This window comes from Zeus faber, assembly GCF_960531495.2.
Source record: "Zeus faber genome assembly, chromosome: 10".
Classification (NCBI taxonomy): Eukaryota; Metazoa; Chordata; class Actinopteri; order Zeiformes; family Zeidae; genus Zeus; species Zeus faber.
In genome coordinates this window covers 20,579,555-20,599,805 of record NC_137199.1, presented here as the reverse complement: position 1 = coordinate 20,599,805, position 20,251 = coordinate 20,579,555, and the positions used below count along the sequence as shown (strand labels likewise).

Sequence of the window (20,251 nt, the reverse complement as noted above, 5' to 3'; positions counted from 1 at the left end):
ACCATTTTCAGTGGGGAGCACCAGTGCTACTAGTGTAAAAAATAAAAATAAAAATAGTCTGGACCCCTGCTCAACCTTGCATTTTTTGCAACGTTACATTATTTTCATTTCAACCGATCCACTAAAAGATTCAAGCCCTACAGATTAGTACGGTTAGTGTAGCTGGATCTTGATTCAACGCAGAACCACAGCAAGAGAAGGACACGGAAGCCATCGCCATTCAACCCACTTACGTGACAGTGAAATCACGTACGGCACTTCATGTGATGTCACCGTGGGGTTGAGCTCATCACTGTCATCACGGCAAATGATAAAATAAATACATATTTGTTTGTTTTTTTGCTGGTGAGGTTACAGGAGGATATGAAATATAAACACAGTAATCATTGTTTAGTTATCATCATTGACTGTGTTCCATCCTATGTTCAAGGGCTTCTGGAGAAACAAAACTTTTCAGTTGCTCCGCTCGTCACTGGGAGGGACAGTCTATTGAACATATGGGGGTTTCTTTTGGGGAAGTCGGATTATTATTAATGATTTCTAGGGTTGTACCCAACTCAGAATTTTGTCACTCTAATTAGATTTGGCTGTTCCATGGGTGGACAGGGACACACACACACACACACACACACACACACACACACACACACACACACACACACACACACACACACACACACACACACACACACACACACACACACACACACACACACACACACACACACACACTTTGTAATATCCACTTTAGAAAAAAATCTTTTTTGGGGAGGCGGGTGACAGTGCCATCATTTTTTAATAATAATAAATTCTAAATTAGCATACCTATTTAGCACAGTAAAAATAAACATTGATTTATTACAAAACTATTTGGAAATGCTCAATCTTTGTTCTGCTTAAAGAAATAAGTGTCGAGCTGGTGCAGGGAGGCGAGGGGGAGTCAGCGTGGTAGACTGACGCTCTGCGCTTCAGTATCAGCGGTGTCGAGTTGAGTCCGATGTTTCTGCAGCTGCTTTATTTTGTCATTTATTATTACCTCAGCACTGGAGCGCATTATGTTGAATCGTCCCAAATAAAACCCGCTGTGCCGGCAAACCTCAAGCCAAACCTGCGTCTCTCTCCTTAATTTCGCCTGAGCTGAGGTAGCAAGCCTTATATTCTACTTATGCTGCCTTTTCATGAACTCAACACCCACCCACACACTCACTAATTTGAATGTACAATCAGTAATGACAAACATAAGTTCCACCACTCCCTTCGTTAAGGGCTAGGGGTATTAATTCATGAGTCAAAACTGTAATTGAATATTCTATTTATTTTTAATTAAATGCATTTTGATTCCTTTTTTTATTTTTTATTATTTCTATGCCTTTTCTTAATGTAAAGTACTTTGAGTTGTATGAAAGGTGCTATACAAATAAAGGTTATTGTTATAATCAGTCAACTAAATTAGTATTGTTAATTCTTAAGGTTAAACAGAGACCTTGCTTGACTCCAATTTAAGATGCAGACGTTAAACCAATAAGATAAAAAAAAAAACAGGTTTAACGTCAACTTTTCTGCAGTCGACAGCTGAACCCAAACAAAAGGACAAAAACATCCAGAGCCCAAATGGGAGATAAGAAATGACCTACATCAAAGTTGTTGAGGGCGTAGGCCAGCTCTCCTCCCCCTGCTGGCTGGTTGAGGACGGAGTCCTCGGTGGCAGTGGCTTGAGCCGCGTTGGAGATGCCCGACACAGCGTGCTGCAGCTGCTTGTAGATGAGGTCACGGTTTGCCTTGTAGGCTGCCACGTCAGGATGCTGCAGGCAAGCACGGGACGCCGTGTACAGCATGGGGATGTTCCTCTGCAGGACCCCACGGGCAGCAGCCATTTGGTCCTTGTGCTGGACATCCTTTAGCTCCTTCCAAGGGAACGAGAGGAAGGGTGATGGGAAAGATAATGTCAAGAGGTTAAAAAGAAAAGGTAACGGAGGGAAATTGACTTGGAGCTTTGTGGGGAGAGGTCAAATGAGAATAAAAGTAGAGAAGCGATTTCCAGAAGTAGGAGACTACAGTGGGGGGACAGAACGTTTCGGATTCAAAACGGGCCCGTTACGCCCTCACGGAGACACTTAAGTGTGACAGAGCTCGCTCTGGATGACCCAGATTTGTTTCTGTCCCCTGCGGTAACAACACAGTAATAATCAGGCCATTACACTATGCCTTTGCGATTTAATGCATTGCTATTCAGGCTGCGCCATTATTTTGTTGCAACATTTTTAAAGGAGCGTGCACAAGTGATAGTGATCACTGGGATGCACAGCCTAAAAAGCAAATCAGCTTCAACCCATAAAATGAAAAGCTTCCCTAGGAATTTAACCCACCCACTACATCCACACACACACACACACACACATCCACACACACACACACACACACTTTTAGACCCTTTCACTGCATGCGTTTACTTTGGTGCAAATCATTTCTGCCATCCATAAAAAATTAACCATAATGGCAAATTACAAGAAAAAGCCATTCCAAAAAACAGTCTCTGTTCATGCATTGCAGTTAGGGCACTGCAAGTTCACCTTCTACAGCTCTGCTATTGCTCGGAAGTTGAAGCCACAAGGAAAACACGGCTAATGCCTGATGCAATTTGGGTGAAAAAATGTCAACTTTGTCTTTGTCTCCAGAGGGCAATAACTTTTATCATTGCTGTTGTTTTGAACTGGTCACTAGGGCTGTGATGATAACCGCATTACCACGGTTAAGTGACATCACTGCGGTATTGAGCTCATTACCATGTTATCACATCATATCATACCAGATACAGCATGTGTGCATCCCTTCTAAATGGTCTTTAACATCAGAGATAATTGGCACAGAAATTGTATTAAATAGGAATGCTGCAATGTGGTTTGGCGACCTTTTCAATCAGGGGAGCCCTTTATTTTAAAATAATCTTTCAGATTTTATGGCAAAAACAGCTTGGCCATTATAGCCACTCTTAAAAATGCAGCAGCTACTGCATGAGTATGCAGCCTCTTGTCTGTTAGGATAAAGCCTGGCTAAACTTTATATACATAATTTAACAAGTGCAAGATTTTTCAGAAAACCGAGACTAAATGTTACATACATTCCCAGACTGTTTATATTCAATATTTAATTTGGCAAAGCATCGAATACTTAATATTTTAAGCCCTTAGAGGCTTAAATTTGTAATGGCTATAATGCTGCATCTGTAATAAAAATAAGGTACAGTCTCCCAGGTCTAGCAGAACTGGGTGTTGTTATACTGTATATGGCTTGAGATTAATAATCATTGTGTTACGTGCAGGTACGAGTCAGCAGTTTTATTTGTGTGCATTGGAGGGCCAAGAATACACAGATGTTCACAGTAAGCCAACACTAAACGAGCTGGTTTCATCAGTTAGACAAGCATTCTAATAAGTGGCCCTCGAGTGAATGAATGACCTGGTCTTTCAAAAAGTTCATAACTTGTGAATCAGTAGGTCTGCAAATTGGACCTGACCATGGCTTTTTAAAGTGTCACTTTTAAAAGCCATGACAGGGGGTGCCCTTTAAGCTTACATGAATAAGTAATCCTAAATGGGTTACCAAAATGCAAATTACTTTTAATTGAAATCTTGACCATCTCAAATAAAGAGTAAATCAAAATGAAGCTCAAAAAAGAGCTAATTATCAATGTTTTTTTAGGTTTGGGAGTGGGCTGTATCTGTATACGGAGGTGATGCTCATCCAATTACTCAGTTGTTTAACCAGGAGGAATGGTCATGGAATTGTCTTGTCTACTTCTTTACTACTTGTTTATTTCCACGATATGCTCGGAAGTCCGTCCTAGCAGCACCGATCGCAAATATTTAAGATGTTCAATATTTACGATCCGATATCCTGTGAATGGGATCTGTTAGTGTGTGGTGTGCTGTGCTGTTTTGGCAACTCATTGCCCTCGACACACTATGGGCACAAAACTGTTAAATTGATTGTGATATGTCGTCTGGGGTCTCTCACATTTTCAACATCTGTTAAGATTTGAAAAAGCTTGTAGTGTGGGCCAGACTAAACACTCACACGAGAGGAGAAATATCAGTTTTCATCTGTGAGAAAATTGCTTTCCCCCCCCCCCACTCATGTATCAGCTTTGTGCCTTGTTCATGCTCACAGCATCTAATCTTCGAACAAAAGCAAGGGACACATTTCCACTTGCGCACTCCTTACGGCTCGCTCTCAGTGTGTTCAAGTCGAACACACACACACACACACACACACACACACACACACACACACACACACACACACACACACACACACACACACACACACACACACACACACACACACACACACACACACACCTGCTGTCTCTTGGCCGCCATGATGTTGAGCTTGTCCACCTCTGGTTTCAAGGCCTTGTATTGGATCCCCAGATCCTGCTCCGTTCCTGCATTACGCACTTTGACCAGATTCTCCTCTACCTAGATGGGTCACGGAAAAAAAGACAGGAACCGGTTACAGGGGAAACGTTCCTTTATCGTAGACTACAAATACGCTTATTCAATAATTTTACCAGAAGTTGTATTGCAATAACATGGTAATATCATATGTTAATATAGCATGACTGAGCAAGCGAAACATAAAAAGGTCACATGTGTCAGTCAAGCCAAATCATCCTTGCCCGCACACAGCAGGTAAGCATTGAGAATTTCTTATTTGCGTTTCAGATGTTTTTATGCTTTGGAGTCCACGGCAACTGGTTGCAGAACTCAAGCGGTCTGTACTAAATGCCAGGCTCTGCTCTCAGTGAAGTATGAGTTCCACTCCCAGTGGAATGTGTTCTTGTTCAGCTTGCAAACAGAGAAGGTCAAGAGATGAAAGATACAGCAAGTAGGCTACTGTAAAAATAGTTCTGATAAGATATGGAACCTCAAGTGTTACTGTAATGTGGGGTAGGGTAGGGTGTTCTGGTGATGATTTAAATTGGCTGCATAAACAGTTGGATCACAGGGTGTGGTGCAAATGAGTAACACCAAGCACAGTTCCAACGTGCATACTTGAGGTCTTAAGACCTAAAATACAGAGGAATGGCAAACTTATTTTTAGTAGCATGTACTTAGCTGCTTGTTGAGGCATGCAGCTTAGAGTTGGTTTGATGCAAGGAAATAAAGGAAGGAAATAATATAGTTTTAGTTGCAATTAACTTTATAGACTGTATGCAGCCTTAAATTCTGTACTGCTGTTCAATGGGTCTGCTCTGCAACACAATACGGACGGATGGTGGACATGAAAAAAATTGAGATACGGAGTTGGAAAGAGCAATTCAAATAAAAGGTTCTAACCATTATTTACCAGTCAGTGTGTAAGTATACAAGTCTGCATGATTTTACTTTTATCCACCAAGAAAATAAATCGGTACATCCAGATATCTTTGATATCGGCCAACTAGCATTTCAGTGTTTTCTCAAAGCCTTTCTTTGTTGTCAAAGACATTGATTCCAATGCCTTCATCTTTAAAAAAAATAATAACTAAATAAATAACTTATACATATCCTGCACAAGGGATCTCTTACCAACTTCAGCTGCAGCAGCAGCTTGTAAACGTCTGACATGTCGGCCAGAACCAGCAGGTGTGTGACGGCTGAGAGCAGCGCCCTGGCGGCACGGACCATGTTGCCCCTCTTGACTGAAGAACAGGGGTCCTCGGCAAACTCTCTGGAGGCCACCTTCATCGAATCACCTGAAACAAAATGAACATATTCCATTTGAAGGAGTTACGTTGCTTTAATACGCTTTTACAAAGCCGTGCCGGAACCCATGAACTTGCTTCATTTTGCTTTTTCCACTGTCAATAAATTCAAGAAAGTATCTGAGATGATGGGACACAAGAAGGGTCAATTCCTTACACTACGTAGCTTCCTGTCAATATCCCGATTATGCTACTCGCCATGTAAATTTTGGGCTGTACCCGACTCAGAATTTTGTCAGTCTAAATGGATTCATAGAATCCAATCGTACAGAGCAGAGCAGCAACCATGTGACACCAACAGCCAATCCTACAGCAGGAGTGCCAGCGCTTCCTCCACTCTCTCCCCAGCCCACGGCGCTCTGCGGTCGAGCAGTGCGCAGCAGTGATGAGGCCCCCCGGAGCTGATGTGGTGAGGTTCCCCTAATTTATAATTCCTAATTAAAATGTTATCCCTGTGTATTTTGTAAGCTTCTATCTGTTTCATCCTGTAATCCTGAATCTCAGTCAGCTAACGGGTTTCCGACTGATGATTCAACTCGTTGACTTTCAGGGAGCATCCCTATGTAAATTCAGGGTTTTCAGTAATCACATTATTCCAATCGTACTTGATCGCATTGTTACCTTAACCAGACTACTAAGCTTAATCGGGGTATTGAGTGCATGTAAACCCACAGGCTGATAAAAACTTAAACTAAAATGTATTAATTTAATGCAGACGTGTAAGGGGAATTCAACTTTGTTGTTTAACAACCATGCCAGCTACAGTATTACAGTGAGATTAAAAAAATAATTCCCAACAACGTGTAACTGAATACAAGTCAATTTTAGTATTGTTTGATATAAAAGTGTAAAAAATTGAAATGTCAAATGTCCAACTGTTGCCATGGTGACGATATGGATTGTTGCTCCTTTACAATTTTATAAAAAGCCACATTTATGAAGCCACATGGTACCATAACGGCATGTAAAACAATAATATAAATGAATTGCATTCCAGTATGTTTGGGCTAGGGATGTCCAGAGCGGATGTTAAACACTGGGACCAGGACCAATCCAGACATTTTAATTGACCATATTGATTTTACACCCTATCAAATTCAGATCCATTTTTCACCTTCAGCCGGTTTATGCAAACTGTTTTAACCTCATCTTACCAACCTCCCCGCTGACGATCCGGTCAGCGTATGCATTTAAGGACTCCGGCTATGGCATGGAGCAGCGGACAAATTACAACTAGTCACCCAGATTATTATAGTTTATACTGCACAACATAACTCACACAAAGCATCATGATTTAAAAACATTGACATTATTTCATAGCAGTTGCTACAACACCGCATGTTACATCACAAACTTACAAGAGCATGATGTTTTTCTAAATGTTTGTAATGCTGCCTGCCCAATGCTGTGAGAGTTGTTTATTTCATAATGTGTTTGCAGTGTAGGTGAAGGCTTTTACTGAATAGAGCACTTTCAATCTATGCTTTATCACACTTAGGGGGCACACCTAGAACTGTAGGTTACCACAAAGTAAATAACCAAAGTTAATGTTGGAACACAGAAAAGACTAGATCAGAATGATGCCAATATCTGAAAATTCTCCACCCCTATTTTTCTAATATAAAGATTAGGACGGGAAAAAGACAGGTCTAGTCTTGTCGGTATACAAGTACTCCTTACTTAACGAGTTCCGTTCCTAGCACCAGGTCGTTAAGCGAATTGGTCGATAAGCAAGGACCCGTGTCAATTCAGGGTAAAGGGGCGGGGCGATTGCAAACGCTAGTGTAGTGAAAACTGACAGACTGCGTGAACGAGACTGAGAACAGTGATGAGATGCTTGACACTGAGACGCCGCCCACCGTACAATACAGACTGGTCAGAGAGCTGGTCGTAAGTCCGAACGGTCATTAAACAAGTAGGTTGTTATGGGAGGAATACCTGTGTTTCAAAAAACACATACCAAAAGGAAGACAAAACTCTGTTTTTTTTTAAAATAATAATAATAAGCCTCACAATCATTTTGACGGTACACTGACTTGTAGTATGGGCAATGGCACCTCATTCCTACCCAGCCTCCGAACGCCTGTTCTTGCACTATGTTACTTCTATATTCTAGTATGAAACCGCGGCAAAAGTGTGTTACGCTTCACGTCACTAAGACCGTTCTTGATGTTTGGCTCCAGTAAGTACAGTTAGCCTGATAAAATGTATACATTTTTTTTTTTAATAATGTAAACAAATAAAAACTAATTATAAACTTGCAGGTCAAAATGTTCACTAATAATTCTCATAAAAAGGCTCCGCTCCACCTCCCCGAGGGCACAAGCGAGACAGACCAGTGGTGCACCCAGCACATCAGCGGGCGTGTGCCAGCCCTCACTTTCATTGCGCCACAGGATTAGTTTCATCCTCTGAGTCGTGGGTGCCACCCGATCTGCCAGGCCAAGCACATCTGGCAGCTATACCGGTCGCAGGGGGCCGATCCCCACACCCGGGAGTGCTTATCGTGGCCGAAAAGGTTCAAATTTGTCAGGTAAAATGGATTATTTTCGGACACCGGACTGAGTTTTATGACAGCACAATTGTGCAAATGTAAAAGTGCAATTGCATTCAGAAACTGTAGGGGCGCAAAATCCCAAAAGTTACAAAGTTCCGCTTTAACCGAGCCCTGGAGGCGGAGGCTTGCACACGGCACATCAAGAAATAGCTTATGAGGGCAAAACTGAAGTGGAATGAGTGTCTCTGCAGAACTGGACAGTATTTCTTCAGAAAAATGGTGAGTGATCTGCAGGTCTACCTCAGACTTCCATATTTTACAACATTTGGCATAACCTTTGCCAGTTAAAAACATAATTTGTTGAGAAATGGGACTGGTTAAGTGGCCAGATAACATCAGACAACCCTGACTATTATATGCAAGATTAACATCTTCACACAAGTTTATACACATATATGAACTCTGAACCTGACAACCACTTTTCCCTGTTCATAAACCAACTAAGTGTCCTTCTGCCTACCCGTCCATCTGCAAATGACATAAATAATTTCCTCTGACATCCCCAGGCGGTAGACTACACAAAGTTAGCACAGCTACTGGCTAATCTGCCAGTTCAAGAACCATGTCTGAAAATGGTGCAACGTGTCCTCTTCATCTGCATATCCCTCCACCCCAGTGCAGGCAACTGTGTACCAGCTACAAAAACTGAAAGCAAGCACCGAAGAGCTGCCCAGTGAGTTGCAGGCTACGAGTTAATTGCATTAGAATGTCTTTAGCCAAGAGGACAGGAGAAGTGAAGGAGACGGGAGGGGCACTCTGACACATTTTGCCCTGCCTCATTGTGTTCACCATGTGTCACACAGAGAACACACAACCCTCTGACACCTAGTGAGGTCAAAAGCCCGGACATCACGGGAGTGGGGGCGAAAGAAAAAAAGAGAAAAAAAATATTATTTTAAAAAGGAGGTCAAAGCCATGACAAAGGCTGTCTGGTTTGTCCAGCGCTACACTTTGGATGGGCTTTCACGGATGACTGACGACAGAAATTGGGTTTACATTTTATTATATAGGAACTTAACAGTAAACCCCCATTACAGTGAGTTGTATTAGCATCAAACTGTTTCTGCGCTTCCACAAAAAGTTAACCATTTCATTTTCTGCAGATGCGATTGTATTATACTGGTTGCTCTCATTTGAAATTAGTTTAGTTTAAACATCTCCCCAAAATGCAATAGCAATCTTCTAAATGATTGTTTTCCTTCGTGGAAAGGGGACATTAAATTGTCTGAAGGAATTATTTACACGGAATTTTTAAGAGCACTTAAACCTCAATCTAGCAAAATGGCATTCTGAACAGCTGTTTTGACATCTTCTGACATACAGTACATCTCCAGTGCTACGTTTTCTGTGCAGCTTATTTCTAAGAATAGAGGGAGAGCTTTGATTGCCGACATCAAAATATTTGAAGAAAAACAAAAAACAAACTCATAATTATAAACAGGCAGCAGGCAATTAGTATAACGCAGCTCAGCAGAGAGTCTGTCATCCCACCTTTGTGGGATGTGGCGGGGAGGGGGGGCGACGACATAGAATGGGTGCAATGGCCAGGACCAATCACACAACATTTTTATACAGTAAATCCCAAAATAATATAAAAAGAAATCAGTGGTAGTACAATAGTATCTTGTTATTAATTTAGACTGAAATAGTGCATCAAAATACTAAGACATCTTAATCTCATAACTAGGGATGCTAATCTAGATTTTTTTTCTGACCCTCGTTAACCAATCATTAACCGTTATCCGAATATTAAAATATTAAAGGCTCTGTCCCCAAAAAACAAAATAAAGGTAATTTTTTTGTATTGACTTCACAAATCATAAATATATTTCTATATGTGAACACAGCTCAGTGCACCCCGATCGCGGAGAGATTTGGAGCTGTTATGTATTTGGTGACGTTCCTCCAAATAAAACAACTAAAAACAGTGTGTTTTTAGTTGTGTACACTGTTTAATTATTATTATTTGTTTCGGAAGAACGGGATGGGGCACGGAGGAACTCGTGGCCCATGCGCCCCCGTCTAATTTTTGCATTACACAGCCGAATGTGATTCAACTGACAAAATTCTGATTTGGGCACAGCCCTAGAAATAATCAATAATAATTGGACACACAAAAAATAAATCCCCAATATGTTTAATGGACTGTCCCTCCCTAGTTTTCTTTGACCATGCAACACACAGACACCTTTTTTTAACTTATCGTAATAAATTGGTCAAGATTCTCATTGCCGGTTAATTATTAACATTCCTATTGATAACAATATCAGTCGTGTCGATTACGAGCTTTTAGAGCTTATTGTGCGTAATCACCGGGTGTCATGACATTTCACTACATGTATATGTATGACTGTAAGCACAATTGGAGCCATTTGAAGCTTTGTGACATGCCAGGACTTCTACTGTGTGAGGTAAGTACTGGTGGTAAGTTAAGGTAAGTTCCATTTAGGAGGTTTGAAATGTATATTTACACAGACAATTCATTCTAGTATATAATTATAGAATCCAGAATCACGATTGTAGCGCTGCCCCTTGCGGCTGCCTGCGCGGCAATTAAAACTAAGTTCCGACTTTCATTGCCGTGTGCCAAGCTTGTGGGAGACACGGATACCGCAACACACCGGGACTCTTGGGTGCAGGGATTTTTTGTTTCATGTAAATGTCAGAAAATAAAATAAATACATCTACAATAAAAACACGCAATTTTTATTGGTTTTGTTTGGAGAAATGCAGAGAAATCCATCGCAAACCGAAGTTAGCTCGTGCCAAAAGTGAAAAAAACAAAAACCTTTAAAATCCGAGCGTTCAGAAGCCTTTATCATTTGACATTTCGGCCACGTGTAATTTGACACTGTAACACACACACACACACACACACACACACACACACACACACACACACACACACACACACACACACACACACACACACACACACACACACACACACACACACACACACACACACACACTATAGATCCCCTTTAAACATCTGGTAAGCCATAGCTTGGTGAAAAATGCCTTCTGATTCTAGGGGAGGGTTTAGCTCTACTCAATGGTCGCATTATCAGTCCGGGCACGCTCGGTTGAGCAGCATGGCATAACTGGCAGCCAGTCCAAGCACCGGCTTACAATGCTAGACAAGTTCCTGCCCACTTACACCACAGCAAAACAACACGACTGCAAACACTGCAGTTACTTTCCTGACTACTGACCTCCTCCAAAAAAGCTCAGATCCTCAGATCCACACTGGACACAAGAGAGCGAAACTCAAGGATTAATAACAGCAGATAAAAAGTTGTAGCCCCAAAACTCGTGCTCTCTGATCTTCTCTTAAGACAACTTGATATCAAGAGTAATAAGAAAAAAACAAAACTTGGAAGCTGGGCTGCAGGAAAAGAAAAATGGTGATCCTGCCAGATTATCTGATGACAAACTGACTTCAAGTTGTGGGCGGTATGGAATTTAATTAAACGTGTAATGCACCAAGTCCCACAGGCCGGTGGATATATGAATTTAAAATATATCTGTGATCATCAATGACATCTGCACACTTTCCTCCTACATCTCCTTTTACAGGAGATATGCAAAATGTTGTCATTTACTTGGCAAGAAACTTAGCAACAAAAATGCACAAGCTATTCCAATAACAGAAATGGCAATTACTGTGTTTTGCAGTACACCAGGGATTAGCAACCAAAAACTTTACACAGAACGTCAGGCAAATCCACTGCCCTCCAAACGTGCACACGCACACACAATCTGGTCTTTGCACATTTACCTGCGGGTCTCCCAGTTAAGATGATATTTAAATTAAGAAGATTGGCTGGCAGAACGACTCATTGAACAGCAATTCATCACTGAACAGCCTTAAAAAAAAAAAACAAAAAAAAAACGCAAGACAAAAAGACTTTGAAGAATTAAGTGCTCAACAACTTGACAGGGTTAACCCCCTCTATTAACCCACTTCTGTTCACTTTTCTTTGTGGCAAGCGCACAAGAGTGAAACAGTATACATCGTAGAGGGGTCTTGAGATATATAAAGACTCAAATAATGGCGGTGGTGATGCATTAGCTGATATTGGGCAACCTCACACTGAGTTTCAAGAGCACACTCACTCCAGAGGGCAGCGGTGTAGAGATTGGCTCCTGGTCGCAAGAGAGATAATGATGGCACTAAACTTCAAATGAATTAAAACCAAGCATGAAAAGCCAAACCGCACCACGAAAGTGAATGTGTTAAGCATTTAAGCTATTCTTGAAGAGTGTCCACTGGGAAGAACATAATGTACATAGTGTATTATTTAACAACCCTCACATTAAAGCAGGCATTCCTTACAGGCCAGAAACCAGCCGAGGGTCTAATACGCATCTTCCATTTACCTTGGTTGCGGACATCCTCCACTGCAGCGGTCAGTTCATCCTTAAGGAACTGGCTTTCCTTTGCTATTTTCTCTCCTTTCTCAAGGAAGTTCTGGGTCGCAGTCTCCACTGACGCAGCCAAAACATGAGCCTTCTTGGAGCGCCCCTTCTTTTTGTTAGATGGGCCTTTGTTGCTGGAGTTTACCAGAGTGGTCACCTGCGACCGAAAACAAGAGCAAACAAATATCCTAAATAAGGCCCCAACGCAGCTGCTTCCTTTATTTAAGACACATATTTAAAAAAGAAGTTTGTAATGAAGAATTACTGAAAGACGATATCGCCATTGTGCAACGCAAATGTTTCTCAATATTTCAATTTATTCTTTGTGACAAGCAAATGAGACTCATCGAGCAGACTGGCTACTTCTGTATCCTTCTGGTTAAATTATTGAAATATCTATTAAAAAACTGTACAATGAAGTATTGAGGCAGTGTAATTTTAAACAAAAAGCCAGAACAGGAGAAATGATTACAGCGAGAAAAAACCTCCTTTACTGTTCATATGGACACCTGACTGTTGTTTTAAGACAAGACTTGAAAAACTGTGAACCTACATACAATACAACCATACAAATATACAAACAGTAATTTCTTTCTAGATCTTGGTACAAAAAGGATTGAATACAGGTATTGTTTGACTGGGGAAGTTTCAATATAACTTGGTATTGTGATATTTCAATTGATACCAGCCCTACCACTAACAAAACCATCTTAACCCCCCCCCCCCCCCCCAACCTAGTATCTAACCTTTCCTACTATCCTAAATACTTGTGCAATATTCATAATTACCTGGGTGACAAGGGGCTCCAGCAACCTTTCCACCGCCAGCGTGCGGATTTCTAGGCTCTTTGGGTCCCACTTAAAGTTGATGTTGGCAGTGTTGATGCTCGTCATGTTCTCACAGATTCTGTTTGTGGTGGAAAAGACAAGACAAGACAAGATAAGATATAACAGATTACGAGCTTTAACCCGCTGTTCAGAAAAAAAAAAAAAAGAAAAAAATTCACAGATTGGACAGAAGTCAAAACAAATTTACCGGTTTTAAGGAACCGACACTCCCCCCTTCGAACACAGGCACTTTGTGAGAACAGACATTGGTTCACAACTTAAACTGAATATTGTTTAAGATTTGCAGGGTCTTTAACTACGAGACTCCTATGTCATTATGGTCATCATTTATTTGAAGTTTATGAATGACTGCCACGAGTGAACAATAGTAAAGGAGGCCATTCCTTTTGCCCCCCTTTACAGAGGGACCACAGCTTCATTGACTTTCAAGCATGAGGGCCACAGAAAAATCAGCCAGCCCTGGGGGGACTGGGTTGAAATATTGGTCATTTGAACTGTGTCAACAATACTGGAGTTAGTGGCTTTTCTATTGTGTCTAGTCTAGACAAATGCTGATACACGCCAAATGTAGAAAGTATGTCTGGCACTGAGAAGCCTACACACATATTGTACAGCGTAGCGAATTTGACTGTCCCTCTCACCCAATTCGATTTTTTTTGTTTTTATTCTTATGTGTGTGCATTGTTCCCAACAAATATATTTTGAGAAGATACGACTGCAGTCAATGAATAGTTGCAATCGACGTTTGAAATAGTGGGGAGGGTGTGACTCCCAACAGGAGCCACAGCACTAACGGCATATGATGCAATGGAATGAAAACCTGTGTCTGGTGGGCCTTTATGACTATAAACATTGAGTTGGATCGGTTATATCGGCTATGCCAAGTTCAGGGTTAACAGTTTAAGATCTCTAATATGAATTAACAGTTTTAGAATATTTACTTGTCGGTAGTCGATTATGGAAAACAGACTGGATCGGCCTAAAAACTTAATATGACACAATATAGGATAGACCCAAAAGTTTACAATTAACCTCTGTACCCTTTAGTTTATTTTTATGTTTACTGTATATTGCCAATGTTCTGCTGTTGTTTAGTTGATTTTATTGTACACAGACACTGTATCTAGTCTAGTTTTATCTGTTTTCCAGGATTATTGTATATTTCCAAATTGTTCTACGTTTTAGAGCATTTATAGGTTCATTGTTTGACAATTATCAACTCTTTAGTTTCTCATCTGAAAAAAAACAAGACACCGATCCATCCATCTACGTAGTGAAGAACTGGAGGGGACACCTGAAAACCAGCTCCGCCGAAGGAGGATGAACCCAAACTAGTTACCAATCCAACTTTTTCTTGCTCTCTTAAAAAAAAAAAAAAACTAAAAAAAAAAAAACGAGCCACGTTAGGCTGTGCAGTTCGACATCGTGACAGATACAAACTCCTTTTAAATCCCATAAAAGCCAGTTACGCTACGTCTGCTAAATGGCGCGGGGCGTATTGTAGTTAGCCACGGCAGGTTACGGGCACAGGTGCTAATCCGGCTAATGCTAATGCTAATGAAGGGCGATATTGGATTTTGTTTTTCGGGATAAAAAGGTTGCGAGGGTCAACGTCGACAGCGCGTGTGACTGTAAGAACCCCCCCCCCCCCCCGGGGGGGACATCCAGGCGGCTCGCGGAATAAGAAAAGGCGTCAGCAAACTCACCCAAACAACAACAACAACAACAAAAAAAACAAACAGCGAGTCGGGCGGAGGAAAAAAAAAAAAAGTTCAAAATGGTGGAGGTGGGAATCCCACGGAGAATTCCTGCTTCGCCTCAAACTTTTCTTCCCCGCTCCGACTACAGCTTAGCCGCTTCCGCTGCCGGGAGGAGTTGGGTTGTCTGTTGTTGTTGTCGTCGTCGTCGTCTTTCTTCTTTTCTTTCTTCTTCTTCTTCTTCTTCTTCTTCTTCTCCCCCCCCTCTTGCTTTTCTCTTTTTAAAGTATTCGCTCAGAACGTCGAGGTGCTTCTCGGACGGAGCTGGAAAGTTTCGGTGAAGGCAGTTGCGGTGTCCCGGCCCAACAATGGAGCGGAGCGGGGGCGGAGGGGGGGAGAGAGGCGGGCGGATACTTCCTGGATTGGCTGGAGGGCGGAACCTACACAAGTGGAACTAGGTGTTCAGGGCGTGGTGCCGCCCGGACAATGCACCGTGTGGCCTTGTAAGGACTGCCACGGCTTGCAGTCCAGTGAGTCCAATGACAGCGGGGGGGGGGGTGGGGGGCGTTATTGTGCTCTAAAACAACAATGGCAATAAGAATAATTATTATAATAACGACAACATAATCATGGTAATCACCACGCAATAATTATCGCAAAACAATTGTGAAACGATAACGCAAGAACTGTGATACAAGTAAAGCGGCAGGCGGCGGCGATACGCTGGGTCCAGGGGTCGTCGCCCCCCTTCAAGGTTCACGATTCAAGATTCAAGATTTTTTATTTGTCACATACATATACATACGTTCATACATATATGCAGTGAAATGTAATGCAACGCACCCGGTGATAGCACGCAATATGAAAAAAAGAAATAAAAGTAAAGAATTCCTTTCTGATAGACCGACTAACTGACTCCTAAAACGTAATACAGTAAGTTGAACACTGATAGAATAAGATAAAAATATATAGAATAAAATACAATAAAAATAAAATGGACTAGATAGAGGGAATATGCCTATGTATGTACAGATATGTGCAATTAAAGTGGCATGTGAATAGAGTGAGGTAGTGTTTGGGATAATACAGCACAGCATACAACAGTACGGCGCAGCAATACGGCATCACGAACAACCCTGAACAGTGACACAGTATGGGGTTGTTCGTGATGCCGTTCGTTAAAGTTCAAGGGAGGAGTGCGTCTTCTGGCGTCTATTGTGACTGCAGAAGTTCATTAGTTACGCCCTGGTTACTGTGTAGTTCTATGACGGGGCGGTGTTTGGGGCTGTGGGGGGGGGGGGGGGTTTCGACGCCGCAACGAGCGGCCTTTTGTCATTCTGAGGTAGGCCGGCGCGATTATTTCAGTCAGTATTGTGAGCACGATTATTTATCATGATTACGCATCCATTTTGGGGAACAGAATGATTGTATGGAACTTTTTAAATCAGCAGAAAACTGCCTTCACAATAAAGAACGTGTTTTATGAACCTATAAATAAATAAACTGAGGTAAATGGTTTAACGGACTTCAGCTATCGAGGATATCGAGGATTTATCATGAAATAAAGTGTGCGTAGTGGGCTACACAAAAACTCAAAAGGAATGAAAATATTTCAAAACACATACACAATAAATACGCGCTCCTTGTATTATCTAACTTCTTATGGTTAATGTTACCAGTAATCATAATTCAGGAAGTTTGTATTCATTGATATCTCTGGAATGTATAAATTCTGACACTGATGTTATTGGGTTTTTATTTTGTCGAACTTACTCTGGTGCATGTCAGAAACGTATATATTTATGACATTTAATACGCTGCACTTTGTTTAATCCAATTGTCTTCTGCATAACATAACTCAACATAATAAGGGTTAATAGTAATAAAATAATACCTCTTAAGGGTTTGGATTATTGACTCACGTGACCTGTGTACTCTGTAAATTTGCGCACGCACAGGATTTCTCCATTGCGGCATACATCTGTGCATGGCGCCATCTTGGTGAGGTTGCGATTGTTGATCACGAACTTCTTCCACAATAATGAACCGTCGATCTGGATGAAACTCAAACCTCATGTTGGAACTGCCCGGAATACAAATCTTATTCATTTTGTCTGCGGCTTTGTGGGATCATGAACATCATAAGGTTCTGACGTCAGTTACATCTGCATGTGCCGCCATCTTGGTGAGGTCCTGGTTGTCGACCATTAGACTGCACTGCTATCATGGCCGTCATTTGTGCATGTGTGTGCGTGGCGGTGATGATAAAAAATACCGTTATTTTTATGAAATTATTCCATAATAATGGACCGATCTGGATCAAAGTTGGCCGACGGCTTGTCGAACTGCCTCGAATACACGTTTTTTTCATCTTGTCTGTGTACGCGGCGGATCCATGACGTCCGCACACCACTGCAACAGTTTTTCATTAACCCCTTCGAGGCTGGACCTCTGATAATAATAATGATGATGGTGATGATGGTGATGAAAACAAAAACTACAATAAAAAATAATAACAAACATAGCTGCAGGCAGCAATACGCAGTGTCCAGTAGTCGGTCCTTCGTTAAAGTTCAATGGATGAGTGTGCTTTGGATCTGTGTTTTATGACTAGAAGTTCAACAGAAAACTGCCTTCACAATAAGAATGTATTTTATGAATATAAATAATAAATATAAATATATAAATATAAAAACGACGGTAAGTAGTTTAACTGACTTCAATTGTAGAGGATATATAATGAAATTAATTGTTTCAGTGGGCTACACCAAAAGCACCAAGAGAATGAAAGAAGTTGAGAACACACACACAATTTCTGTTGAGCCGGGGTTAAAGGAAGGAATTGATAGGTTGTATTCTCAAATACATTTCCTACAATAACATCAGCTATATTAGAATTTATTATATGGCTAATTCTATCAGCAACATTTAGAAGAGATTGAGACTTGTCATTTTGGCTTTTGAAAGCTGTGGAATGTTTTGGTCGTGTTTGGCAGATTTCTTTGCTACTGGATGCTGCACAGTATTCACTCACTGGCTGGTGTCATTTTATGTCAGTAATTTGTGCTTTTAGTCCAGTCATTTCAAATAGTGGTTGACTTTCACCGGATGAATGTGCAGCATTACAGGAATGCCTGGAAACCAAGTCAGTTCTTGTAATAAGTGACAATGCTGCTGGGTGAGTCATCCTGCAAATGTCCGACTGTGCTGCGTGTGTGTGAATATACACCCGGGTAATATGATCCCTGCTTAATGATTGCACACATATTGCCAGTAATTGTTAATATTCATCCATCATTATTAACCAGTGATATTTGAATGGCTTTATCAATTCACGTGGCTATATTCCTTAATGCAAAGTCATAATTTTCAAAACCGATACAGCCAGTCACCGCTTCAGCATACGTTAATGTTGTCTTCCAGAAGGTATCTTGCCTCGGCAATTCCGATATTGCAACATAATCTTTTCCTAAACCGTTGTATTTTATTCTACCAGATGTTTTCATGTCCTGATAAAGGCTAGTTCCTTCTATAAAAACATCGTCTTCTGTGTCCCCTCCCTGTGCGAGTCCCTGTTCAGGTGCCACTGTAGTGGTTTCTCCTACTACACGCCACCCAAGTGGTGTTTTCAGGGCCCTCCGGCACAGAGACACAGACAGCGATTGTAGCGAGGAGGCTAGGTGGAACTAGCCAGGAGCAGGTGGAACATGTCATGCCAGGGCTCCTATCCTGGGTGTGTGGGGGTTTTAACCAGCTACTCATTAGCCCCAACCAATGAGCAACTGGTATGCAGCCATCCTGACCCAAAAAATGAAAATGATGATTGTTGCAGTTTTTCTTTCAGGACTGACGCTCGACCTAGCAGTTAATCTCTAGCTGAACCAGCAACTCTACCTCGGTCTAATCCATCAGTTTATCGGACTCTCATTCATTCATTCATAGTACATGGTAAAGGTCCAGCTGAGCAAGCTACTGTTGTACTGAAAAAAAATCAAGTTCTCCCATTTTGTCCGACCTGTTTGGTGTGAAACCCAGACGCAGTTCATCCGACGGCCATTAGATGAGGGGATCCAACTGTTTGGTGTGGATACGCATTCGGTGTGAAGTGGGCTTCTGACCTTACAAAACATTGCGTGCCCCAACTCACACCCAACTCAACAAAAAACTTCAAAAAGAATCAATATTTTCATCCTGTACGCCCGAAATAGAGACGTAAATTATTACTTTTATTACTTTATACTTTTTTTTTTTTGCCTGTGTCGAGGGTCACCCGTTAAACCAGGCCAAGACTGGGTTTCTAGCCTTTCAGTCTAAGATACAGTCGATATGCTGCGGTCGCATGTTTGCTGAACGGTCTTCCGCAGCTGCGAGAGTAATGAAGAGCAACGTGAAATTTGATGAACATCCTCCGGAGCCAATTGTATTTGTTTGGGCCTAATGAAGTGAGAAAGCCATGGACGGTTTATATGAGGGGGGCAGGTTCAAAAAGGCTAACACAAAGGCCAAATCTCTCTCTCACACACACACACACACACACACACACACGCACACACTCAAGCACACAATGACATGCATAATGTGCAGACAATGTTCAGGCTTCAAAAATGACCGGTCATGAGGGTGAGCGTTTCATTTCCTCTTCATTTTCTGATTTTGTACATCTGCATCTCTTTTAATACACAGGACTGGTGTTTTTGCTTTTGTGTTGTTTTTTTTTTGTTTTTCTCCATGGCCATGTAACGCAACTGTAACAGTCCCCCCCGCACACACACACACACAAACACACACACAATGGCACCAGATCAGTCTATTCATTGCTGAAATAAATAATGAAATGTAACTGACAGTGCAGGCAGAATGGCCTGACCACCACTCACATCGAATGGAATCTCTGTTCGAGAGCGGAGGCTGTCGCCAGAAAGCACGAGGCGCACCAGAGCAAGATACAAATGGTGACACATTGCTTTTGCGGGCAACAGGC

General features: G+C 41.6%; 1 protein-coding gene across 1 annotated transcript in view; it reads right to left on the bottom strand.

Moving 5' to 3' along the window:
- ctnna1 (catenin (cadherin-associated protein), alpha 1) overlaps positions 1-15,644 on the bottom strand; it is a 111,696-nt gene extending 96,052 nt beyond the window's left edge. Inside the window, exons 1-6 of the mRNA XM_080008363.1 lie at positions 15,280-15,644; positions 13,514-13,631; positions 12,687-12,882; positions 5,571-5,737; positions 4,359-4,478; positions 1,635-1,904 (exon numbers count right to left, since the gene is read on the bottom strand). Coding sequence (XP_079864489.1) covers positions 1,635-1,904; positions 4,359-4,478; positions 5,571-5,737; positions 12,687-12,882; positions 13,514-13,618 — 858 coding nt within the window. The 5' untranslated portion in view covers positions 13,619-13,631; positions 15,280-15,644. The remainder of the gene's footprint in view (positions 1-1,634; positions 1,905-4,358; positions 4,479-5,570; positions 5,738-12,686; positions 12,883-13,513; positions 13,632-15,279) is intronic.
- Between the last annotated feature and the right edge of the window lie 4,607 nt (positions 15,645-20,251).